Raw genomic sequence first — 25,282 nt, 5'->3', positions numbered from 1 at the left:
GCCCCATCCTGAACAGTAGGGAGGTGGCCAGCCGGGAGGCCATGGACAAAACCGCCCGCAGCAAGCCGCGGTGGGAACTACCCAGGCCCCAGAGAATACGCTCCCGGCGGACCCACAATATGACCACGGCGACTCCGTATAGAACCAGAGGAGCGGAGAACAGAAGGGCTGGTGGATCGGAGTCCCCCAACCCGGTAACGGGTGCGAGAGCCAGCGCACCTCGGAGGGGCGCTAGATCGGAAGGGGACGACATGGAGAAGTCAGAGGACCTTTCATCCGGAGCTGAGGACATGGAACTTTTGCAAGAATCCCTACATCCGCTGGTCAAGGAGATCCGACACATGGAATTGGAACTGTCGGGCCACGGCCCGTCAACGGACACGCAGGACTCCCACTCGTGAACAATGTTACTCTTGAGACTCGATGGAGACGGCAACTCGGCGCACTAGGAGCACGCAAGTTGACACGAAACCCCTCAAGTACTTTACTCTTCTTTCCCCAGAGTTCGCTCTGGTTGTTGTTTGAGTTTGGGAGGGATGTGCGGGAGGGCGACTGACCTGCTCCCATTGATAGTATGGCCTCATGTTGGGGCGCAGCTAGAAGGGGAGGGAGGTGGTGTGGGGGTGGGGGGGATACGTTGGGTCTGTTATTACCTCATGTTGGGGTGTTGGTTTGTTGAAGGGGGGGGGACAGCTCTACACCAAGCAGCGGAGTCTGGGAGGGCCACACTTCTCACATCGAGCAACACAATGGCAGGTACACTAACTGAGCCGTCCCGAGACGGGCCCGGGGTGAAGGCGCTCACGTGGAACGTGAACGGCCTGGGCTCCAAAATCAAGAGAGGCCTGGTCACGGCCTACATTAAACGAGCAGCGCCAGACATTATCTTCCTACAGGAAACGCATTTGAGAGGGAACAGGTGCGCTTTTCTGGCACGGGGCCAATACGTAGTGCTAGCACATGCGGGGTACACCACAGACTCACGGGGCACGGCCATACTCATTAGGAAAACGACCCCTTTCACCTCCACGCGCACATGGTTAGATCCCCAGGGGACGTTTGCGGGGGTGCAGGGGACCTGGAGGAGGCGCAGGTATACGCTACTGTCGGTTTACGCCCCACCCAAACTTCAGGCGCGCACAATGCAGGAGATCACTAACATACTACTGGACACGGCTGATACGGTGCAAATCATAGGGGGGGATTTCAACGATGTGATGTGCACGGCACGAGATAGGTCCGGCAACACCCATGCAGTAACAACAGACACGGCACTTGCACGTCAGATGAACACGCTTGGCCTCACTGATGTCTGGAGATGGCTCCACCCCACACAGACCGAATACTCTTTCTTCTCCGGGGCACACAAAGTCTTTTCAAGATTAGATTACATCTTCACCTCGAGGCAGGAGCTATCGTTGGAGGACCAGGCTGAGTATAGGGCGAGGGGCATTTCAGATCACTCCCCTCTGTTTGCACACATAGGGCGTGGTGGGGGTGGCAGACGGGCCCACTGGCACATGTCGGCATGGGACATACAGACACCTGAAATTCTGGGAGGTATTAGGGCGGATATCCGAGTGTATGTGGCGGAGAATGAGGGCTCAGTACAGTCCAGGGTTACATTGTGGGAGGCCATGAAAACAGTCCTGAGGGATCGCTTCCAGTCTAGGGTGGGTGAGGCTCGGAGGAAGCGTGATGAGGCAATTGCAACTGGGGAGGCGAACATACTGACTCTAGAGACCGAATACCATAGATCGGGGAGGGAGATAGACCTTAGGAAACTGCTAGACGCCCAAAAGCTTCACAGGGAATTGGCCACGAACGAGGCACGCACGCAGGCATTGGCCACCCTACACCGTCTTTACGATGTGGGTGACAAATCAGGGAAACTTATGGCCTGGCTGAGTAGGCGGGAGAGAGCTGCTAGGTGGGTGGACGAGATCAGGCTCCATGGGGGCGCGCGGGCGTCCACAGATGACTCCGTGGCGGAGGCCTTCGCGGCCTACTTTGAAAATTTTTATCGGGCTAGAGACCTAGGGGGAGCGGAGGTAGTGCAGGCCTTTCTGGGAGATATGGAAGTCCCACAGTTGCCCCCTCGAGGATTGTGAGACCCTGGAGGCAGACTTATCACTTGACGAAATTACGGAGGCATTGGCGCTTTTGAAGCCCGGGAAGGTGCCGGGCCCCAACGGTTTTCCGGCGGAGTTTTTCAAACGGACGGGAGACCTCCTCTCGCGCCACCTGCAGGGATTGTTCGTCGAGGCGTTTGACGCCGGGCGGCTCCCGCCAGATTTGACCCTAGCCACCATAGTCCCAATCTATAAGGAGGATAAAGCCAGGGAGGAGTGCTCCTCCTATCGCCCAATCTCTCTCCTTAATATCGAGACCAAACTGTTGGCCACTATTTTGGCGCGACGCCTACGACAGGTCATCCCAGATCTAGTGCACCCGGACCAATCTGGGTTTCTCCCGGATAGGGCCACCAAACTCAACCTACGGCGTACCCACAATTGGCTCCAGGAGGTCTGTGACAGGGATGAACCCCACTGGTTCCTCTCCCTGGACGCGGAGAAAGCGTTTGACGCGGTGCATTGGCCCTTCTTGATGGGCACGCTCGAACGCTTTGGGATAGGGCCCAAGTTTTTAGGCTGGGTAAAGCTGCTATATTCGAACCCCAGAGCGAAGGTGAGGGTCAATGGAAGGCTATCCAGAGAGTTTGCGATAGAGCGGGGGACACGACAGGGGTGCCCGCTATCCCCACTACTTTTCACCCTCACGATTGAAATCCTGGCGATTCGCATTCGGCGTAACCGGGACGTGATGGGGTTTCATTGGGGGGAGTCGGACGCGGACCAGGAGAAAATCTCCCTCTACGCCGACGACGTTTTATTGTACATCACGGATCCGACTAGGACTATCCCTGCCCTATTTAAGGAGTTGGGAGACTTCGGGGCAGTGGCTGGTCATACCATTAACTGGCACAAATCGGTCATATACGACCCGCAGGGGGCCCCTAGGGGGGAGTGCCTGCCCGAACAGCTCCTGCACACCACAGAGGGCTTCCGATATCTGGGGGTCTTCATCACCCGAGACACCCGTCGTTCCTATACTGCTAACATTGACAGGATACTGGTGGCCGCGAAGGCGGAAATGGATCGATGGCGACAACTCCCACTCACCATCCTGGGCAGGGCCGCCCTGTATAAAATGATCCTTTTACCGAAGTTCTTATACGCCCTCCAAAACGAATATTACCCGCTGCCAGTTGCAACTATACCGAAAATACACGCTGACCTCCGCTCCTTCCTGTGGCTGGGGAAACAACCACGAGTGGCACTAACGACTTTGCAGCGGCACCAGTACAGCGGGGGCATCTCGCTACCCAACTTAGGGGCATACTACTGGGCTGAACACCTGGCCCCAGTCAACGAATGGATACATGCCCCCGCAGATCACCCGACCTATGCGCTGGAAAAATCCAAATGGGGCGCAAAGACGGTGCTACACTTCCTCTACGGAGGTAAGGGAGGACGTAGGCTTCTCCCGGCAACTAGAATCACCCTAACGGCGTGGCGTAGAGCTACGATGAAAATGGGATGGCAAAATAGACCCACCCGGCAAACCCCCCTCTGGTCCTGTAGCTGGCTGACCGAACTCCACAAACTGAGGGGATTCAAAAAGTGGGATGACATTGGCATCTCTACGATCGGGGATGTCGTGGCGAGAGGGGAGCTAAAAACCTTCCAGGCGCTGCAACAGGACTTTGGTCTTCATAACACACAATACTTCCGATACTTGCAATTACGACATGCGTGGGGGGCACAGAACATCTCCCTTACTGACATTCCCCAATATGCACCACTTGAGGGACGCCTTCTCCAGGAGCAGATACACAGAGGGGCGGTATCCATGATCTACAAAACACTGACAAACAATACGCTGGGAGACCTACAGGCTTTGAGGGAGAGATGGGAGGGTGATGTGGGCACGTTTGAAAACCTGGATTGGGAACTCATCCTCATGCACCCTCTGGAAGTGGCCATCAAATCACGGCTTCGCCTCATCCAGTTCAAGGTTCTCCACAGGGCCTACTTTGATAGGACACGACTCTTCCGGATGGGGAGGGCCGCTAATGCCTCCTGCCTGCGGTGCCAACATCCTCAGGGTGCTTTTTACCACATTATTTGGGGTTGTTCCGTGATTCAGGGGTTTTGGAATGAGGTCTTCACTGAATTATCAGCAGTTCTGGAGGTTGACGTTCCCAGGGACCCTAGGCTGGCACTCCTGGGCATGTCAACTGAGGTGGATGTCACACGGCACTCACTTATCTTTCTGTTGTTGGCGCTGGTAGTCGCCAAGAGAGATATAGCTAGAATGTGGGGGGCGCCAGGAAGGCCCAATCTGGATGACTGGAGGCGAGGCCTAGACATGTACATGGCAGCTGAGAGGGTTACGTATAAAGCGAGGGGGTGCCCGAGGAAATTTCGAAAAATATGGGCCAAGTGGCGGCACTATCACGGACTCGAGTAGGGGGGTGAACAGTGGAGGGGGGGGGGGGGGAGTGAGGGTTACGATATTGCCCACGGAGGTGGTCTCATGTACGAACGATTTGCACCTGTTGAACCTGGAGGGCCTGGAGGATGAGTCGAACTAATGTTTGCGGCTTCTGCCATGTGGGGTGTGGAAGACACTGGGATCCGGGGGTGGGGTGAGGTATGGGGGACGAGCTGCTTGGGGGGAGGGGGGGGGAGGTGGAGGGCGGGAAGGGGGACCTCGGATAGAGGTCTCTCAGTTGCCCGGGGATGTTCTTTGTGGAAGTTGGGAGGGAGGGGTTTGGGGTGAAAAGATGGAACACGTAATGGTCTTGTCATGATAACTACCGTATACTACTGTGTTCAAAAGTTGCCTATAAACGGGGGTTGCGGAATGTTGACGCTCCCCCCGGAATGCCACACTGCTTTTCTTGATGATCCGTATGATGCAACAATAAAAAGAAATTTACAAAAAAAAAGAGTGGCTCGAAGGTGCACGTCGAGTCGAGGCAGAAGAGCGCGCCTCCAACGCAACAGGCGCCTAAGTCGAGCCAAAAACATATTGGCGTAAAGACAAAGTCGGTCGGACCAGTAACGACACCGGCCCTGAAGAAGGTCAGTCTGTCTACAAAGCCTATGCCACCGATAAAATTCGGACTGCCCCCAACTGCACGGCCTAAGGCATTCGATCCGAAAACTGGGATCGCACCGTCCAAGAAGGTGTCCATGGGGAAAAAGAGTCATTCTCTAGAAGAGGACATTATGTACCAAGAGCCCTCCTATGATGAGCAGTCCAAGCTACATATCGACTCCGGCAGGCTTACTATTTATCAGAGGAAGATCAGGTCAGAAAATCCTCTTGAAACATATAAAATTCCACTCAAAAAGAAAAGGGATTCTTCCACATCACCTGTCCTTTTTGAGACTGTAAGGTACCATGGCCAGGACACTTCTGCATACTCACCCACACGCACTAATGAGGATATGGAGTATGACTACAATGAAGAATTTAGTTACCCTGTGGACACGGATCAGGATGACCAGACTCAAGCCTGGGCAGACCCTGTTGATCCGGGGGAGTCACAGACTATTCCTGACACTCCTTCTTATCCTGTCAAGACTTCACCAACAGAGGATACAGCTGCGTTTAACACATTAATAGAAAGGGCAGCACACAATCATGATGTGGAAATGCATGCTGACCCAATTGAATAAGACTTCCTATTTGACACTTTCTCCACTTCCGAGAAATCAGTCAAAACATTGCCAATGTTGAAGGGTGTCCTTAAACACGCAGGAGACATTTTAAGGAAACCACAAGAGCAAGGGTTGTCAACCCCAGAATCGAAAGAAAATACAGACCAGCACCTGTGGACCCTACATATATTAAGGGACAGCTGCCATTAGACTCTTTGGTGGTATCAAATGCTCGTAAGCGTGCCAACTCACAAACCACTGGTGATGCTCCTCCTCCAGACAAAGAGTCTAAGATATTAGAAGCTTCTGGAAAAAGGGTGGCTGCTCAAGCAGCTAATATATGGAGGATTTCTAATACACAAGTCCTATTAGCCAGATACGATAGGGCTCATTATGACACACTAGAGCAACTGCTAGAACACTTGCCTGATGTCTACAAGGAGGGAGCAGAAACACTGATACAAGAGGGAAAACTCATATCCAACGCATCCATTAAATGTGCGTTAGACGCAGCAGACACAGCAGCCAGGGCCATCAATACAAGTGTCATGCTTAGGAGACATGTGTGGTTACGCATCTCTGGGTTCAAACCTGAGATTCAAACCACATTATTAAATCAACCCGTGAACCCTGATTATTTATTTGGTCCTGATGTGGACACAATATTAGAAAAGATTAAAAAGGACACGGAAACAGCCAAGTCTATGGGTGCCTTGCAGTCCCAACAATTCAGAGGAGGCTCCTTTTGTCGCTCCGGTAACAGAGGAGCTACACAAGGCCAGGCATCTCAGCAGACTCCATACAATAAAGGGAGCACGCAAACCACCTATAATAAAAACAATAGAGGTGGATACCGTGGCAACAGCAACAAAGGCAGAGGACGAGGGAATACCAACACCAGATCCTCCGCCAATACTAAACAGTGACGTCTTGTCATTGCCCCCGGACCATGTAACAGCGGTCGGGGGACGATTACAGCAGTTCCTGCCATTCTGGGAAAGCATTACCACAGACAGGTGGGTGAGACAACTTATCCAGTACGGCTATTGTCTAGAGCTAACCTCCACTCCACCCAACATACCCCCAAGACACCGTCCTATGTCTGCAGAGCACATGCACTTATTGCAGCAAGAGGTCAACAGCATGCTGCAAAAAGGGGCCATAGAACTCGTACCTGTAGAACAACAGGGGTATACTCGCTGTACTTCTTAATTCCCAAAAAAGACTGGTCTCTCACGCCAATACTGGACCTCAGGCCCCTAAACCAATACATCTTGTCAGAACATTTTCACATGCTCACATTACAGCAGGTTCTACCATTACTCAGTCAGGGAGATTTCCTCGCAACACTAGACCTAAAAGACGCCTATTTCCACATACCGATACATCCGGCACACAGGAAATATCTCCGGTTTACCATACAGAATCAGCACTACCAGTCCATGGTCCTGCCTTTCGGGATGACAACAGCCCCCAGGGTGTTTTACAAGTGCCTTGCGACAGTAGCTGCACACCTACGAAGACAGCATATTCACGTCTACCCATATCTGGACGACTAGCTTATCCAAGCAAAGTCAGCCCAGCAATGTGCCAGCCACATGTCCCGCACTATTCACCTCCTACACAGCCTCGGATTCTCATTAAACTACCCAAAGTCTCATCTTCAACCCTCCCACGTACAACAGTACCTGGGAGCGACAATAGACACTCTGGCAGCAAAGGCACAGCCAAACTCAGCAAGAATCAACAGCATTCAATTACTGATTAAGAAATTCAGACCTCAACACTCGCTCCCAGCACGGGTGTTTATGCAGTTGATAGGCATGATGGCCTCCTGCATCTTCATAGTCCCTCACGCAAGGCTACACATGCGTCCGCTTCAGGAGTGCTTAGCACGGCAGTGGAACCAGGCTCCAGGACAATTGAAAGACCTAGTGTTGGTGCATACAACTCTGTGCATTGGTGGAACCCACAAAACCTTTGCAAGGGACGACCGTTCCAAGAGCCTGTACCACAAATAGTGCTTACGACGGACGCATCTCTCCTGGGATGGGGAGCGCGTGTCCTCCATTACACAGTGCAGGGACTATGGACGACACTGCAAAAGAAGATGCACATCAACCTGCTGGAACTGATGGCACTCTTCATGGCAATGAAGGCGTACAAAGTACATTGGTGCAACAAAGTCGTGTTGATCCGGATGGACAACATGACTGCCATGTACTACATACAAAAGCAGGGAGGGACACACTCTCCACAGTTGTCACATCTAGCGCAAAGCATGTGGAAGTGGGCCATTCAGAGAAACATATTCCTCATGGCGGAACACCTCCCAGGCAGGGACAACCAGATGGCGGATCTGCTCAGCAGACACAGCCACCAGATGCACGAGTGGGAGATACATCCCTCAGTGCTACAACCGTACTTCCAGCAGTGGGGTCACCCAGAGATAGACCTGTTCGCCACCAGGGAAAACGCAAAATGCCAAAGCTTCGCCGCCAGGTTTCCACATCCGCTGTCTCAGGGCAATGCGATATGGATGAACTGGTCAGGCAGGTTTGCGTACACTTTTCCCCCAGCCCCGCTCATACCACTAGTGGCACGCAAACTGTGACAACACTCGATGACACTCATCCTAGTTGCTCCAACGTGGGCGAGGCAACCATGGTACACCACGTTCCTAGAACTTTCCGTGGTGCCTCATCAAAGGCTGCGACTAACACCCAGTCTTTTAACGCAGAGCCATGGAGACATTCAGCACCCAGATCCGCAACAGTTGAACCTTGCGATCTGGCTCCTGAAGTCATAGAGATTGGTTACCTAAACTTGCCTCCTGACTGTATGAATATTATCAAGGAGGCCAGAAGACCTACCACCAGAGCATGCTATGCGGCAAAGTGGAAACGATTTGTCATTTATTGTAACAATAATGACATAAATCCACTAGATGCCTCAACTCAAAACATCATATGTTATCTGTTACATTTACACAGATGCAATCTAGCCTACAGTTCCATATGTATTCATTTAGCTGCGGTGGCAGCTTATCTTCAGAACAGGCAACACCTTTCACTCTTCAGAGTGCCTGCTATTAAGGCTTTCATGGAGGGACTCAAACGAGTGATTCCTCCGCGACACCCACCTTCACCTGTCTGGAACCTAAACGTGGTTCTAACCAGACTGATGGGACCACCTTTTGAACCACTACACTCGTGCGAAATACAATTCCTAACGTGGAAAGTGGCTTTTTTAGTGGCGATTACATCACTTAGAAGAGTTAGTGAGCTGCAAGCCCTAACTATTCAGGAGCCATACTTCCAAATTCATGCAAATAGGGTAGTGCTACGTACAAACCCTAAATGTATGCCAAAGGTGGTATCCCAGTTTCACATCAATCAAACAATAGAACTGCCAGTGTTCTTCCCAAATCCCGATTCAGTGGCAGAAAGAGCTCTACATACACTAGACGTTAAAATAGCTCTCCTGCACTATATAGACAGGACAAAACATTTCAGGAAAACTAAGCAACTGTTTGTTGCCTTTTCATCCACAGCTCAAAGGCAACCCCATTTCCAAATCAGGTATTGCTAGATGGATTGTTAAGTGCATACAGATTTGTTATCAGAAAGCTAAACACACGTTAACAGTTCCCCCACGAGCGCATTCAACACGCAAGTTAGGGGCATCCATGGCTTTCCTAGGAAACATTCCTCTAGAAGACATATGTAGAGCAGCCACATGGACAACCATACATACATTTACCAAACACTACTGTGTAGATGTACACTCCAAACAGCAAGCTGCTGTAGGACAGGCTGTTCTAAAGACTCTATTTCAGACTGCTGCAGCTGGCACAGGTAGCCACTGCTAAGGGGGAGACTGCTATACATTCTATACACAGATATGAATTCAGCAGCCCACATGCCTCGAACGGAATATGCTACTTACCAGTATGCATCTGTTCTTGGCATGTAGGGCTGCTGACATTCATATCGCCCGCCCTCCTCCCCGGTGCCTGTCGCAGCTGTAGCACTCAGAATTTATCTCTAGCATGGACATCACTTACTGTGTCATACTCCATCTCTGCTACAATGGCGAAAAACAATCTGAGGATGGAGAGGATGCCCATGCGCACTGTAGTCCGGGGGAGGAGCCACCTATCTTGTGATACTTCGAAGACTCTTCCAGGACAAAAATGTGCAATCATCTGGACCCAACACTAGGCGGCAATCTATGCACAGATATGAATGTCAGCAGCCTTACATGCCAAGAACAGATGCATACTGGTAAGTAGCATATTCCTTATTTTGACTTCAAGGGGGCACGGCGGGATTTAAAATTTCATTTATTGAAAGGATGTGGCATAACGCGTTTCAGCTTTCGCCTTCATCAGATGCACTACCTTTCCAAATGCCACTGACGCTGGAATCCAGAGTGTATTTTACGCTGGCTCATCTAAAGTAGAATGTTGCAAACCTGAGCATCGTTCAGCAGGAATCACTTTGGTGATTCAGAGTGGGAAGACTGCAACTCCCAGAATGCAGTTTGTTCATTTTGCGTTGTCGCAGTAAGTGATCCTGTTAGCCAGCTGCTTGTAGTGCTTCCAGTTTGAAGGCTGGCTTTGAGTCGTGTCAGGTTGAGGATTGCAGCGTATGTGCTGTGTATATATATATATAATATGATATACTTTTGTCTGTACACATGAGTGAAAGTTCTGCAGTAATCTCCAGATTATTTGTCAAGATCATGCTTCATGCTGTTGTAAGTCTGTGCACTTTGTTGTAATTATTATTAACTATTTTATGCAGAGTAAAATAAAGAAGAGATCCTGGGTTCTTCATGAGTGCATCGAGAGGGTTCCAGAGAACGTGGACGCTGCAAAGGAATTGCTCCAGTATGGTCTGAAGGGCACAGATATTGAGGCTCTGATTGCAATTGGAAAACGAGAAGATGATGGCAGGTTTGTCTAGAAAAGAACATTTCTAATTCTGTCTTTAATGATAACTCTTGGTCGCTGATACATGACATCAGGTTCCTTTAGAGAAGAGAGTAATGGTATTGACTCGAAATAATGTTAAACTACTATTGTTTATGATCCTAGAAACAAGTTGGTCACAGGTTCCTGTCCAGGCAGGAGAAAGTTAGCATGCATTCAGTGGGAGATACATTGAATATGATCAGGTTCTGTAGTTTTAAGCACTTCACACTTAATATATTAGCCCATAAGCCACATCTCATTTCTTTATTAATATGTTATTATTCTTCCTCTACTGCCTTAACACCTCTTCACATGCTTTCAGCAGGTGGAACGGGTGGGAAAGCATATAGGAGGTATCAAGTGGCGAGTGAACCCTAACAGTCATAATCATTGTTAGACAGGGCAGGAAACTCAACCTGTCTGTTCCTATGGTTAGGGGCTACATGGGAAAGCAATCCTTAACCTTAGTGTAAAGCTTTTTTCCATGATATTGTGTATTGGGAGGGAATTCCAGAGAATGGAGTCCTGAATGTGGAGGGGTCTACACCTACAGCATTGTCACTTTTCTAGGTTGAGGCACTTCTTGTTTAGTAGGCTGACTGTGGGTATCTGATATGTTCATAGCGTGCAACCAGCGTGGTAGTTCTCTAGTTTGTTTGCATCTTAACAGGCCAAAAACAAGACAAGCTGCATGGTTTACACTCCTTGATGATTAGCAGTAGTCTTTGTTGCGTAGAATGCAGCCACTCTGTGCCCTCACCTTGTTACAGCAGCAATGGGTAGATAACAAGTTGTGTACTGATTCAAAGTGTGGATGAAGGAGTTACGAAGGGGACACCGGGGAGTAGATTGTGTTGAAGGCAGGGGTCCGATTAGTGAGCTGTCTTCTCACCACAATAGGAATTTCTCTTTCACATCTTTTAATAACAAATAGTCTTCCTACCTGTAGCTCGGGAGCCCACTGGCCTGCAGCGGAGATTGAGCCCTCTACTTTCCCTCCATGACGGTAGGATGATGAGAAGGAATCAACGAGCACTGCAATGTTTGCAATTGCCCCTGCAAATCTCTGAGAAATGATGCATGAAGGTTATCTTCTTTAATATACACAGCATAGAAGTACGATGTGGGCCTGGGAAACCGATAACATTGTGCACCCGGCCATGGGTGGAAGAATCAGAGATGGTGTTAAACCTCAGTTTCATGACACAATGTGTCCTCAAGATAAAACACCTTATCTCTTGTCTAAATGCAGTCAATTAGTTAAGGACAGGCTCAATAATTGAGTTCTCGAGCAGGAATGGGAAATGTAAAAATGTATTCCACAAATTCATATTACAGAAATGATACACACAGAAATGATTAGGTGCAGATGCATAAAGAATTAATGCCAAGGAAGACTTTCAGTAAATAGGACAGTGCAGAAAAATGTGCAAATCAAAACCATCCAAGTCTCAAGTGAGCAGCAAAATCAATAAAAAGGCGGACCTCATCCCAAGTAGCATCGCGGGAAAGCTCTGGCTCCCCTTGCAAAATCTGGGGTTTTTATACATTTTTCTTGCCTCGGAAATACATTTCTACGAAATCATCATGTTGTGAGCAAAAGAATTATACTCTCAGCAAATGAGAGCACAGTTCTATGAAATGTCATATTGCCTTACCATTTTAGCACTATTCCGCAACATTAATCTTGATTCTGCCTACTCTACGCTAATGTCACCTGGAGATGGCAGGCTAAACTGGTTACAAGAAGAACAGACTATTGCGAATGATTACAGTACAGCGAGCTAGCGGAAGATCCTTGGTAAAATGCAACCTTACTGTGTCTGTGTTGGAAAGTTTACTTCTAGAAACACAAGAACAACATTAATTGAAATTAAAAACAATGATCTGCGTGACTGCTTGCTGCAGAAGTAATTACCAACCAACATGCAAGAAGAGGCATCCATTTTTGACAAGACGGTGTCTAGGCCTACATTGAGGCCTAATTAACATAAGCCAGTAAAACACATTTTGACAAGATATAGCAAATTCGTTCCAAATGTAATAGCACCATGTCAGCGTGTTCATGCAAATTTGAAGGTGAATCTAACAACTATCGCTAACAACTATCTCAAAAAGCCCCAATCTTAATTACCAGTGATTTAAACCATATGGCATTCGCACAGTAGATACCTAAAAAGCAGTGTCAGTGCAAGAAGTTCATAGACGAGTTTAAGTAAGTTAGCACTGGGATCTTTTGTCAGATCTCACCTACAAAATCCTTATTAAATGCACTACTCAGAATTTACCTTTTGGGTTCTTTCAGTAGTCCCTCACTCTCGAAGTTCAAACTTGTGATAGCCATTTGCATTCGTGTATCTTTTTCCCTTTAAGGGATTCCACAGTTTGTCTCTTTTGCTCTTTTTCTTGCAAAAATAAAGTCCCAACAACAAAGGTGTTTGGCTTTCTACTTTTTGTCGAACATCCATAAGACAGATTACTATTGCATTCTTTTTATGAAAGAAATCTCTCTCCAAAGCAACCTTTTTCCGAAAGTCACAATGTCTCTCTAAAATCTTGAAATCTTATAGGAAGTACCAAAAAGGAAGCTTACCTCCCAGAATCTGGAGGCTAACTCCTTTCTCAGCAGTTGACACTGAAGCATCCTCACGTGCTGCAACGCACTGCTGCTTCCACCGGAAAGTTCAACAATTGGCAGTTTATTCTGGGCGTGCCTTCCCTTTATAGCCTTCTACTGCCCAAGTTGAGATCTGCCCAAGTTGAAACTGATCTTGTGGGAGGAAATTGGACCCAAGTTGGCAACCCAGGTCTCATAGAATTACTGTGTTTACGTTTTTTCTCTGCGGCCATTATGTTCAAGACCACACCGCCCACTAAAATAAATCATTAACAGGGAGATGCCCTCCTTTTGAATCTTGGCCACAGGTGATGGCCACCCAGGTTGGTGAGAACAGTGACAAAACTCTGCACCATTCAAAGTGACTAGGGTCGCAGACCCATAACCCAGGTACGGCCCCTGAAAGCGGTTCTCCGGTCCTGACTTGTGTAGGCTTAAAGTGATTTCATGTAATCCAACCTGGCTCAATGAATAAACCAATCTGAATCTCAAAGCAATCGCTTACATAAGCATTCTTTGAATGTGTGCGTTTGTATGTAGGTGATTTGGCAATATCATTTTTGATATGTGTGGATGAGGCTGAGGCCAGTTGTCGTAGGCTCCCAGAAAACATTATACATCTGTATGAGATTGAGCATCAGATTTGGAGAGTACAAGGACACTAGGAAGTCTTACCAAATGTTTCTCCCGCTCCGCGTATGTGTCTGGAAAAGAAGGATCATATAATGACACTGAAGAAGCACCCTATGGCATTAGTGGAATTGATATAACATGAGATACTTTGGTTGTACTCCCAAAGAGCCTCATAATATAAGAATGCCCACAATATCACATTAATGGCTAACTTCTCCCATGATCATATTAATCCCTAATGTGTCACAGGTATGCAAAGGAGGACATCTGTCGAGCCTGAATGCCAATAATAGGCCAAGGATTCCCAGATTAGTCCAGAAAGCGGATTATTGCAGTGCCATCCTCAATTTATGAAGGAGCATCGACCCTAAAAATGTCTGCGAGATAGAGAAGAGTCCTGTGCTGTTTACCTTTACTTACTGTAAAGTAAGAAGGGAGAAGTGTGGCTCAGGGGGTTAGAGGCGGCAGACCCGGAAGCTGAGATCGGCCATGGACCAGGGTTCAATTCCCCGCCCCGACGGGGGTTGGGCTCAATAATTCCACGGACTCGATAATTCTCGCTCCGGTGCCTACTCGACTCACGGGTTCACACTCTGCGACTCTGGGCAATAGCTTGCTTAATCTCCACAACGGCCCCTCGCCTGGCTTTCACCTTGTGGATACCCTGCCGGGGTATCTCACAGGGGACTACCAGGATGGGTTCCCTAAGCAAGCGCATAGATGCCTGCGATGTGGGCGATTTGCGCTATATAAATACATGTACATTTACATGTACATGTACTGTCACCCAGAGGAATTACATGCATACTTTGCGACCTTCTTCATACGCAGACTGTGCTGTGAAGTTCTTGAAGATGGTGAAAAGGCAGATTTGCAGCTTTTCTAAGTGGTAGCTTAGTTGATCTAGTTGTGGGCATGCCCTTATGACTGTGCAGATCAGTAATACCTGCCAGTAGAGTGACTTACGCCTAAGAGGGAGCGACACGATAATACACTAACTGCTCCCTTGCCTGTCCGTTGCCCTATGGAACCTTGTATGCACCATGTGTTGACTCTCCTCCCAAAAGGCCAATTAGCAGATGATGTTTTGATTTACTTCCAGCTAATTATATATTGAATCCATCCCTGGAGAAAAATTATATTAAATACTTATTCATCAATTAAAACCGATATTTGAAATTTGTTTTATGCATTGTTTGCTCAAAATAAGACTACGTTAAGGGAGCGAAAATCATATTTTGGGCTTTCAGAGATTTTAACAAGATGAGAAGTTCACCTTATCAACAAGACTCCGGGCACCTTAAATAGATTGAAACCCCGTTGGGGAGCAGCCGTGGTGGAGATGGGAGGTACAGACTAGGAAGAGGCCTTGCTGTTTCTACATAAATTGTCTGTTAGGACAGGCTTCAGATTTCTACAGATGATGCTTTTAGATAGGAAAAATTATTCCAGAAGGATGTTAAAAGACATTGGAAAGGCGAGTGATGACCTCTGCCTTAGAAGCTTGGATTCGAAGCTTTGATTTCTTCAAACCTGTAGGGCTTTCTCCCACGCTAAGGGGGTTCTGGGAAAGGTTGTGTAGCTGCCTGACCTGAATATTGGAGATCACAAAGACTAAAGTGCTAGCCTTCTGTTTTGGGAACTATGGAGTAATGATCTACCTGCAAGATAATGCCAAAATGCTCTGTGGCCCGGGGCTACTGAAGCCTCGTCAAGACATCGCAAGGTGCAAGCCCTGAAGTCCTACAGTGGGGAAGTGGTGTATGAGCATGGATTGATTCACACTTGTGAAAAATGTGTGTAAGAGGGTAGGGCCCGCACTAAAATATGAGAAAGCTTGAAATGAAATGTGTGTAAGGGGGAGGGTTACAAATGAACCGTAGAAGCATTTCATATTGGCAAAGGGTAATAGACTAAGAAAGGAAAATTGGTTATATCTGAGACTTTGAGCTTTTATATCCTAAAATGCTACCCCTATTGATTACAGTTGTGATTACTGAGCTTTACTGTTTGAGACACATATGATGTGCTTTTAAACCATGTGCATTTTGTCCTATTTTATTAAATAAAAGTTGTAATTTAGATCCTGTCCTCCTTAATATGAATTCTATTATATCCTATAAAATTTATATTTTGGTGGCTGGGATATCCGTCACTGTGGAGGAGTAACCTGTCCGCCAATATCTAAATCAGGCCAAAAGTTATTGTTAAAAAAATAACTAAGAGATTTATTTCGGACTTTCAAATCATGAAATATGTACATTTACAATTATCGCTTTATAGGAAGAAAGGCATTACATGTTATATACCTTCCAGTTCCACTGTCGGATTAGTATTGTTGCTGCTTTTCAGAGCAGCCTTGCTGCAGCCGGATGTTCTTTTGTGTGAACAAAGTATATTTGGCTGGTGGGGGCGGCTAAGCAAGGTCAGCAGGCCAATAACGGGTGAAAACAAAACTGATGGACCAGAAACTAAATGAAACTATAGATTTTTACCTTAGGAAATGTAGTTTCTAATATTAACTCATTGCTGACTCCACGCTGAAATTGTTGGTCTGTAACTTGTGGGAGTCGACTAGATCACAGCAATGGAGATAGCTTTGTTGTAACACAGTGAAATAAATGAGACGGCAAGATGGCGGTCGAATGAGGCCGTCGATCGCACCGCACCAAGAGCCTGATGGCGATTAGGCATATGCTGAGATATTTGTTAGTGAATATGCTAATTTGACTGGCAACGGCAGTATAAGGAAGGAATCATGCAACCAGAGCATACCTGTGGCGTGTTTACTCCGCAGACTCCGCAAGGGCGGTACGTGCAGCTGGTGGCGGTTTGCTTCGGGCTGACGCTGCTCAGGTACTCCCAGAACCTTTGGAGGATATTCCTGGCGTCCCCATTTCATTTGGTGGCCTCTGCTTCAGCGCTCCCGGATCAGCCTGTTGGCAGTGTCAGAGCTGAGCTCGTCATGAGCACCGAATGGGTTAAAGCATGAGAAGGGTTGGATAAGATTTAAAATAGAAAATGGATGCCTTCTTTATCCCTTTGTTTTTGGGGGCTTTCTTTCTTCCTCCTCGTCCTCTGTTCTGTCTTTCTTTTTTTCTGAAGGTAGCACATTCAAGGTATCGAAGGAAGGCCGGTTACTGTAGTTGCACAGCATATATTAAATAAAAATATGGTTTGTTCAAAGGCAATTGGGTAAGTGTGATGCGCTCATCACACAGACATATGTCTGATTGTCTCTCGGAGGGGTTTGGGGTGGGGGGGGAGCAGGGGAGGTGGGGGTCAAAGGTGGAAAAAGCACACTCGGAGAAGAAGTTGAAAAATGTAGAGAATTAAAAGATATATATATGATTCAGAAATTCAGTTGTTTAAGTGGGAAAATGTTGCAGAAAATGATTGAGAAAAGAGGATTATTACGAGTGCTAGGAATTGCTGGAACTGTCAGAATTAAATTAAGATGGGGAGAATAAATATTTGCTCAATAAACGGTTGCAGGACTTAATGATATAACTAAAAGGGGCAAATTGGGGGAGCTGGTAAAATTAAATTCATTTGACATCATTTGTTTTCAAGAGACCCATCTCCGTTGGGATACAAGACATCTGATGACGATTCAGGGTTATAATTTATTGGTAGCCACACTTCAAACATCGAATATCCGAGGGGTAGCCATTCTGGCCAAAACTTCATTGGGCCCAGTCAAGTGTAAAGCTGCAGACAAGCTTGGGAGCTGGGCTATAGTTGAGCTAGGGCTGGGTTTCACTATGTGTGCAATCTATGGCTCAAATTATGACGATCCCCAAATCTTCGAGGATCTGGAGGTAGAATTGACAACGTGGCCTACACCCCTCATGCTATGTGGGGATTTGAACGTTGCCCTAGATCCACAACCTGGTGCTAATAGTCAAGGGAACTATCAAGGGCGGAAACCAAGGGTATATAGGGCAGTTACATCACTTATTAAGAGTCATGATTAGTGGATATGTGGCAGGCCAAAAACACACTTCAGAATACGGGTAGCACCTATTATTTGTTCCCACATAGGAAATATGTTACCATTGATTATTTTTTGGCACATTAGATCTCCTCAATAAAGCTAATACACACTCTTACCTAAGGTCATATCGGATCACAATCTGTTAGCTCTGGGTATGGAAGCTCCAGGCTGTATTAAAAAAAGGGGAAAATGGACCTTCGATAAAAAGTTATTAGTCAACAGGGAATATATTGAGCATATTAGAAAATGCACAATCGATTATTTTGATGTCACCAGGTACAGCACTCCCAGAATAGTAGTTTGGGACATGTTTAAGGCAGGTATGAGGGGAGAAACTATTAGGTATGTGGCTAAAACACGAGCTATACGCAGGAAGTCAGAGTCAAACCCTTAAGGCAGAGATTAATGGGTGGCTTGCACTTTAGTCAGTAGAGGAGTTTCAGTCCCGGTGGAACAACTTATATGAAAGCGGAGAGTCAGTTGGGAAGAGACTAGCTCTTCGCACTAGGCAAAAATCAGTGCAGAATCAAATCTGAGTTATAAACGGGGGGAGCGGAATATTCTTACCCGGACGACCTAGTTAAAACTTTCCAAGACTACTATCGAGTGCTGTATTCTGAAGAAGGCGATAGGAAGGAAAGTATCAAATTAAATGATATTAGACAAATGGTGACAATAGAGGAGCTGGGAGATGCTCTAAATGAAGATTTAAAGGAAGAATTGGAATTAGAGATCTCACAAGAGGAGACCCAAATAGCAGTACTGAGCCTGGCTTCAGGAAAGGCCACAGGCCCTGATCAAATACCCCTTGAGGTATACAAAGTACTGGGCATGACAATAATAACACTCTTGTCAGGTCTGTTTAAAGGAATTCAATATAATGGGAACACTCCGGAGTCATGGAAAGAAACCAGTATTGTCATCTTTCCAAATAAGGGGAAACCTCCAGACAACCCAGGGTCCTAAAGACCAATTTCTCTAATTATTACGATATCAAAATATACTCTAAGATTTTGGCTGCTCGGTTAGGAAGGGTCATTGGTCGCCTGGTCTCCCTGTGGCAACATGGTTTTATACCAGGGAGACAAACAACGAACCATATCTGAAGAGTAATTTCATTGTTCGATATTGTGTCTGAAACGGGGGCCAGATGGTGATGATTCTTCTGGACGCCGAGAAGGTGTTTGATCGCGTAACATGGGAATTTTTGTGGGGGATCCTGGAGCTAAAGGGGTTTGGCCAGGGATTTATAAGAGCGATTAGAGCAATGTATTGTGATCCAAAAGCTCGGATACAAGTAATGGGCAGAGACTCAGCGGAGGTCTCAATATCCAGGGGAACCCGGCAGGGGTGCCCCTGGTCACACATTTTCTTCGCTCTATATATTAACCCACTCCCGGAGAAGCTGTTGCAGTCAGTTAAAATTAAACTTATATGCACCAGGTAGTATCAGACTACAATACTGGCCTAAGCCGACGACGTGGCAATTATAACATCAGATCCCTAGGAGGCCCTAGATGAGATTACTTTTATAACTGGGAGGTTCGCATGCTATGATGGATATAGCCTGAATAGGGAGAAAACTATTGTTGTTTGCACACAGAACGTGGATTTCGAAGACGCAAGGCGAGCAGAGTCAGCAGTCTATCTAGAAGTGCGTGTCAAAGCAAAAGTGGACAATATAATTAAAGCAAACTTTGACCCACTAATTAAAACCATAGCTATAGAATTAAATAGGGTCAATGGGCTTCATTTGACAATCATAGGGACGGGACATTTTCTGAAAATGAGTATCCTACCGACATTTCTATACCTGTTCAGGTCAATCCCACTTGCTTTGGATGATCTTATACTTAAAAACATCAAATCTATGCTTTTGAATTTTATGTGGCAGTACGGTAAGGTAAGGAAGTCTATGAAATTGCTGACTCTGCCACAAGATCGAGGGGGGTTGGCAATTCCAAACATTACATTATATCACTGGGCCGCTTTGTTACATCAAATAGCCTTCTTACTGAAGATAGATAGAAGTGATGGAATGAGTTTGAGTGAGGACATTTCTATAATATTTGAATTAGCAGTTGGAAAAGAAGCCTTGAGGTTTCTTTTAAAACAATTGGAGCACAGCTATTATAATAACGTTCGGTTTAAAAACATAAAGAGTGCAAGGCGTATTTGGAAACATATCAAAATTCATGGAAATTCCTAGAGTCACACAATATACTCCCCTATGGCATGGGTCACTCTTTCCGAAGGATGCCTACGATATTATGGGACAGGAGTGGGAGAATAAGGGTATAACCACCATTGGAGAGTTTTATGGTGGAAAACAGCAGCCGCAATTCTTGGAATTGCAACAGGGGTTTGGGATACTCCCTAATCAGAGTATCCTTATGGCATATAGACCCAGGGTAAAGAATTGGGGGCTTATACAATCTCTTATTGGCAGCAATGCTGAATGATCTAGAAAAGAACGAGACATCATGGGCAGTGAAACTGAATAATCCGGACATAGACATTTACAGGAGCCTGGAGTTATCTGCGGAAATCTTTTTAGCTTCCAATCTAAAAGCACAACTATGCAAGACCATATTTAATTTGTATTTTACACCTACGAAGCTTTTCACATGGGGGAAAAGAAAGGATGACAGGTGTCCTAGGTGTGGGGTGGGCCCTTCCACACTGATACATATGTTTTTCGATTGTGACAAATTGACCCTCCTAAAATCTGGGATCCTGGGCTTTTGGAAATCCTTATTTGGTATCAATTACGATCTAACTGCTACACTGGCAGTCTTTGGGTATGACAGCTCTCTGAGATGCAATAAGGAACAATAATACTGCCTGTTTTTAGGCACAGCTATGTATCGAATAATGCTAGCAGCACGATGGAAGGACAGGGAACCACCCACTTTTCAGATGTGATTAGCCAGACTTCTGGGAGTCTGGAAACAGGAAGCAGCCCACTATGCATGTAGTGGTAGGAAAGCTAGAAGTTGGGTGATAAAAATATGGGCTTGCATTGCAAAGTGGAGTGGGGAAGCTGGGTGGGGGGGCGGGGAGGGGAGTCAATAATGGCAAAGGGTATATAAGGGGCAGAATGGGTCCTTGACATGAATTATGTATTTAGCTGTCTGCTTCTATCATCTATGCTATACACCCGAATGACATTTTTTTTAGGAGATAATTTTTTTGTATTTTCATGTAAGTGATGTTTATATTTCCGAATCCTTTGAAACTCTGTGTATCAAATGTATTAGATTGTATATATACCTTCTTTTCTTGTTAATTCTCATACTATGAAATCGTGTATTATATTTGTATTTTTGCATTCTTATACTATGAAATCATGTATTATATTTGTACTTTTGTAAATATATTTACTCTGGGTGTGAATAAAAAAAAAGAGAAATTAAAAAACTAGACTTCATTCCTGGTACACTTTCCACATTAAAAAAAATTGGTCTTTTCTGGATTCCAGTGGAGCCCAACTGCCGCAGGTTCTGGAAGCGTTTTGCACAGGACTCCTAAATCGCACAGATAAGGATTGATGTGCTGAACCTGTGGTCAGCCGCTGTAGAGAGTATTTATGTATTTCCTTTCCCAGTATTTGCATCCATGGATTGAAGTTTTTCCCATTGCGATTGTTTTACCTTTTGCACTTTGTTTCCTGATGGACATGGTCATGTTTGTTTACTAATACCCAGCGACAGTGGGAGGGTCATGGGCACAGCGTTTCTTGATGAACTGGGACCAATATGTGGGTGTGCTCTTCTGTAATCTTGGTCGGCACTGCTATGTTTTTTAGTTAGAATATCTGTATGTCTGGCCTTTATTATGTTTCTTCAGAACTTGTGCTACATATGGACTTTACTGTCCGTCTGTTTAGTTGACGATATTACGCTGATGTACTATTTGCAAAGTTTATGTTTATGGCTCCTGTGTAATGTTGGTCTCTATTACCTACCTTTACTCAACAAGATCCTTATTTAACCAAAAATATTACTAATTTACTTAATACAAAAATAATAAAAGGCAATGGTTGCATTATTTGAACTTGTCATTCAAAGGTCACACGTAACATGCAATGGCTGCCTTAAGCAGCCGATCTGCTGCCAGTTTGTTTTATGTTACAACAAAAGGGTTCACCCAATATCGTCACTGGGACCTGGGTATGTATATTGCTGAGAAAGAGGGGTCCCAGTTAACACACACAAAATTATTTACAAAACACAAAAATTAGTCAAATATGAAGACGGAACAGTCAATCTGCTAACATTGTTTTTAATAACAATGAAGCTGAGCCAACTATTAGGGCAACCGTTCTTGATACAACACTTAAACATTTTATATAGTGCCCTGGAAAAGGGGAAGGGGAATTGTGCAGTGAGTGTAGGAGAGGGTAAGTGACATAAAGACAAAGCCACAAGGCCACACAATAATGGATTGACACATACACTAATTTAGATATCACCGACCATAGGTTCAAATATAACACTACAGAGTAACCATTCTTGATACAACACTTAAAAATTTAATATAGTGCCCTGGAAAAGGGGGAAAGGGAATTGTGCAGTGAGTGTAGGAGAGGGTAAGTGACATAAAGACAAAGCCACAAGGCCACACAATAATGGATTGACACATACACAAATTTAGATATCACCGACCATAGGTTCAAATATAACACTACAGAGTAACGTGCTTCATAAGTATAATTAATAACACAATCATTGGAATGAAGCTGAAAACACAGTGTGTTTTGGAATGAAGCTGAAAACACAGTGTATTTTCAGCTTCATTCCAATAATTGTGTTATTAATTATACTCATGAAGCATGTTACTCTGTAGTGTTATATTTGAACCTATGCTCGGTGATATCTAAATTAGTGTATGTGTCAATCCATTATTGTGTGGCCTTGTGGCTTTGTCTTTATGTCACTTACCCTCTCCTACACTCACTGCACAATTCCCCTTCCCCCTTTTCCAGGGCACTATATGAAATTTTTAAGTGTTGTATCAAGAATGGTTGCCGTAATAGTTGGCTCAGCTTCATTGTAATTAAAAACAATGTTAGCAGATTGACTGTTCCGTCTTCATATTTGACTAATTTTTGTGCTTTGTAAATAATTTTGTGTGTGTTAACTGGGACCCCTCTTTCTCAGCCAGTTTGTTTTATGTCTGTTCCACTGGGCTGACTACCTAAACAAAATAAAGTGCTAATGTTAATTTAAAAAAATAAATAAATATATAAATGAGACTGTGCTTCTGTCACTGGTTTAAGTCTGGTACATCTGTTCATTATTAGACAGTCTATTGAATTTGCTTGAGCTTGCAAGATCAATATTATTAGATAGCTGTCTTGTTTGGCAGAAGGGCACCATAGTGTTCTTTTTGGAGACTCATCCTTCCCAGTTAATTGAAAGCAAATGTCATGGCCGATGTGTAGAAGGAAACCCATGCTGTTAAACACTGGACTGTGATCTTGTGGCCACTTCCTAAACTTTCCGCAGACAGCTTTCAAGTTTCGCACTGTGTCCTGATAAACTTAACTTTTGACCTCATGCGGCATTACCTTCCATAGCCATGCCAACATCTATAGAAAAGTGTTAGCCTGAAGTGTGCAGCTTCAAATCGTCTTCGACACCCTCTTTCATTCATAATTTATTTAATGGCTTTATTTAATGTGTTAGTTTCTGAACTTGACTTGCAAGGTTGGGCAAATATACCTATGCCAACTATTCCATATTGAATGAACTATCGTCCCCTTCAAATTTATTGATTTTGTTGGTCGAGTGATAGCCGTGGTTGGGACTGGATGGTGTGGAGGGGCGGGCATATGGCGGGCTTGGGTTAATTAAGAGAAGAAAAACAATTACTTTGGAATAACCGTCTGGCCGCTGCCTCCCTGTCGTGCCGCTGCCTCGCTCACCGCCCGCCCGCAGTCATGGGAGTCCGCAGGGGGGGCAAGTAGGGGCGCTTGCCCCCGAACCCCCTCCCGGAGTGCATCTCCTTGCCCCCCCTGCGCACGCACATGTGCATAAATGCATCCCGGAGGGAGGCCTGACGCCGGGGCTCATCCTCCGGCAGGTGATCATCCAACCGCCCGCCTTAATTTTAGGCATTGCAGGAAACAGAGCTGTTCCCTGCAAAAGGCCTCGCACTCCCCTCTGCACAAGAGCAGCCCCATCCCGCCCATTATCATTCTATGTGGGGCTGATTGCAACATACAGAATGACAATGGGTCAGTCTGGGCTGGCTCACCATGTGGTGGCCTCCTACAGCCTCAGTCCAGGGCAGAGCATTCTGTCACATGGAAGTGCAAAAACGCCCATGCTGCTGCTAGGTGAGAATCCAGTTAGCCAAAGGAAGGCGGTGCAAGAAGTTGAAAGGATTATAGTTACAGTATAGCAGCCATGGTTGCTGCTTTTTTATTTTATGCAACTAACAACCATAGACAAAGCCAATAGTTCTGGCTTGTTGTAGGTGTAACGATACTTGTTCCGTGTAACCATACTTGCATGACTCATGCCTTCCACTTTTTCAGATTGCCTATGTGCAGGGGCATAGTGAACCCTGCTCCACCCCACCCCTTGCTTTAGGAACTACAGCAAGGGTGGAGTTCTTGATAGGTCTCATAATTAATGTGAAAAGGTGAGTGAGTAAGTAAGTGAAGGGATGGGTGAATGGATGGTTGGATAGATGAGTGGATGGATGGATAGATGAGTGAAAGGGTGGATGACTGGCGAGTGAATGGGTGGATGGATGAGTGAAATGATTGATGGATCGATGAATTGATAAGTGAAAGGGTGAATTGATGAATTGATAAGTGAAAGGGTGAATGGGTGGACGGATGAGAGAAATGGTGGATGTAAGGCTGGATGAGCGAGTGAAAGGGCGGGTAGATGGGCAAAAGGATGGATCAATGAGTGAAAGAGTGAAAGGGTGGATGGATGAGTGAAAGGATGGATGAATGATAGGTTCAATAGATGGATTCATGAGTGGATGAGTAGATGGATGGGTGGGTGGGTGGGTGGATGGAATTATGGATGGCTGGGTGAAAGGGGAATTGAAAGAGGAAGGGGGATGGCTAAGTGTATGACTGCACAGGTGAATGGCTGGATCAATTAGTGGATGGATGGGTGTATGGATGGATAGGGTGAAAGGGTAGATGCATGGATGATGGATGAGCAAAAGGGTGGATTGAGGGATGGATGAGTGAAATGATGGATGGAAGGAAACGTGATGGATAGGTTTGTAAATGGATAAATATGGACATTGTTGGACACACAGATGGAAGGACAGAATGAAAGGCGAAAGACTGAATG

At 45.9% G+C, this 25,282-nt stretch overlaps 1 protein-coding gene across 1 annotated transcript in view; it reads left to right on the top strand.

Annotated features, from left to right (window-relative positions):
• LOC147666261 (NBAS subunit of NRZ tethering complex-like) overlaps window positions 1-25,282 on the top strand; it is a 359,627-nt gene that overhangs the window by 225,252 nt on the left and 109,093 nt on the right. Inside the window, exon 11 of the mRNA XM_086949183.1 lies at window positions 10,541-10,692. Coding sequence (XP_086805309.1) covers window positions 10,541-10,692 — 152 coding nt within the window. The remainder of the gene's footprint in view (window positions 1-10,540; window positions 10,693-25,282) is intronic.

This window comes from Lissotriton vulgaris, unplaced genomic scaffold (assembly GCF_964263255.1).
Source record: "Lissotriton vulgaris unplaced genomic scaffold, aLisVul1.2 SCAFFOLD_2284, whole genome shotgun sequence".
In the NCBI taxonomy this organism is placed as follows: domain Eukaryota; kingdom Metazoa; phylum Chordata; class Amphibia; order Caudata; family Salamandridae; genus Lissotriton; species Lissotriton vulgaris.
This window is presented reverse-complemented; position numbering and strand designations above follow the sequence as displayed.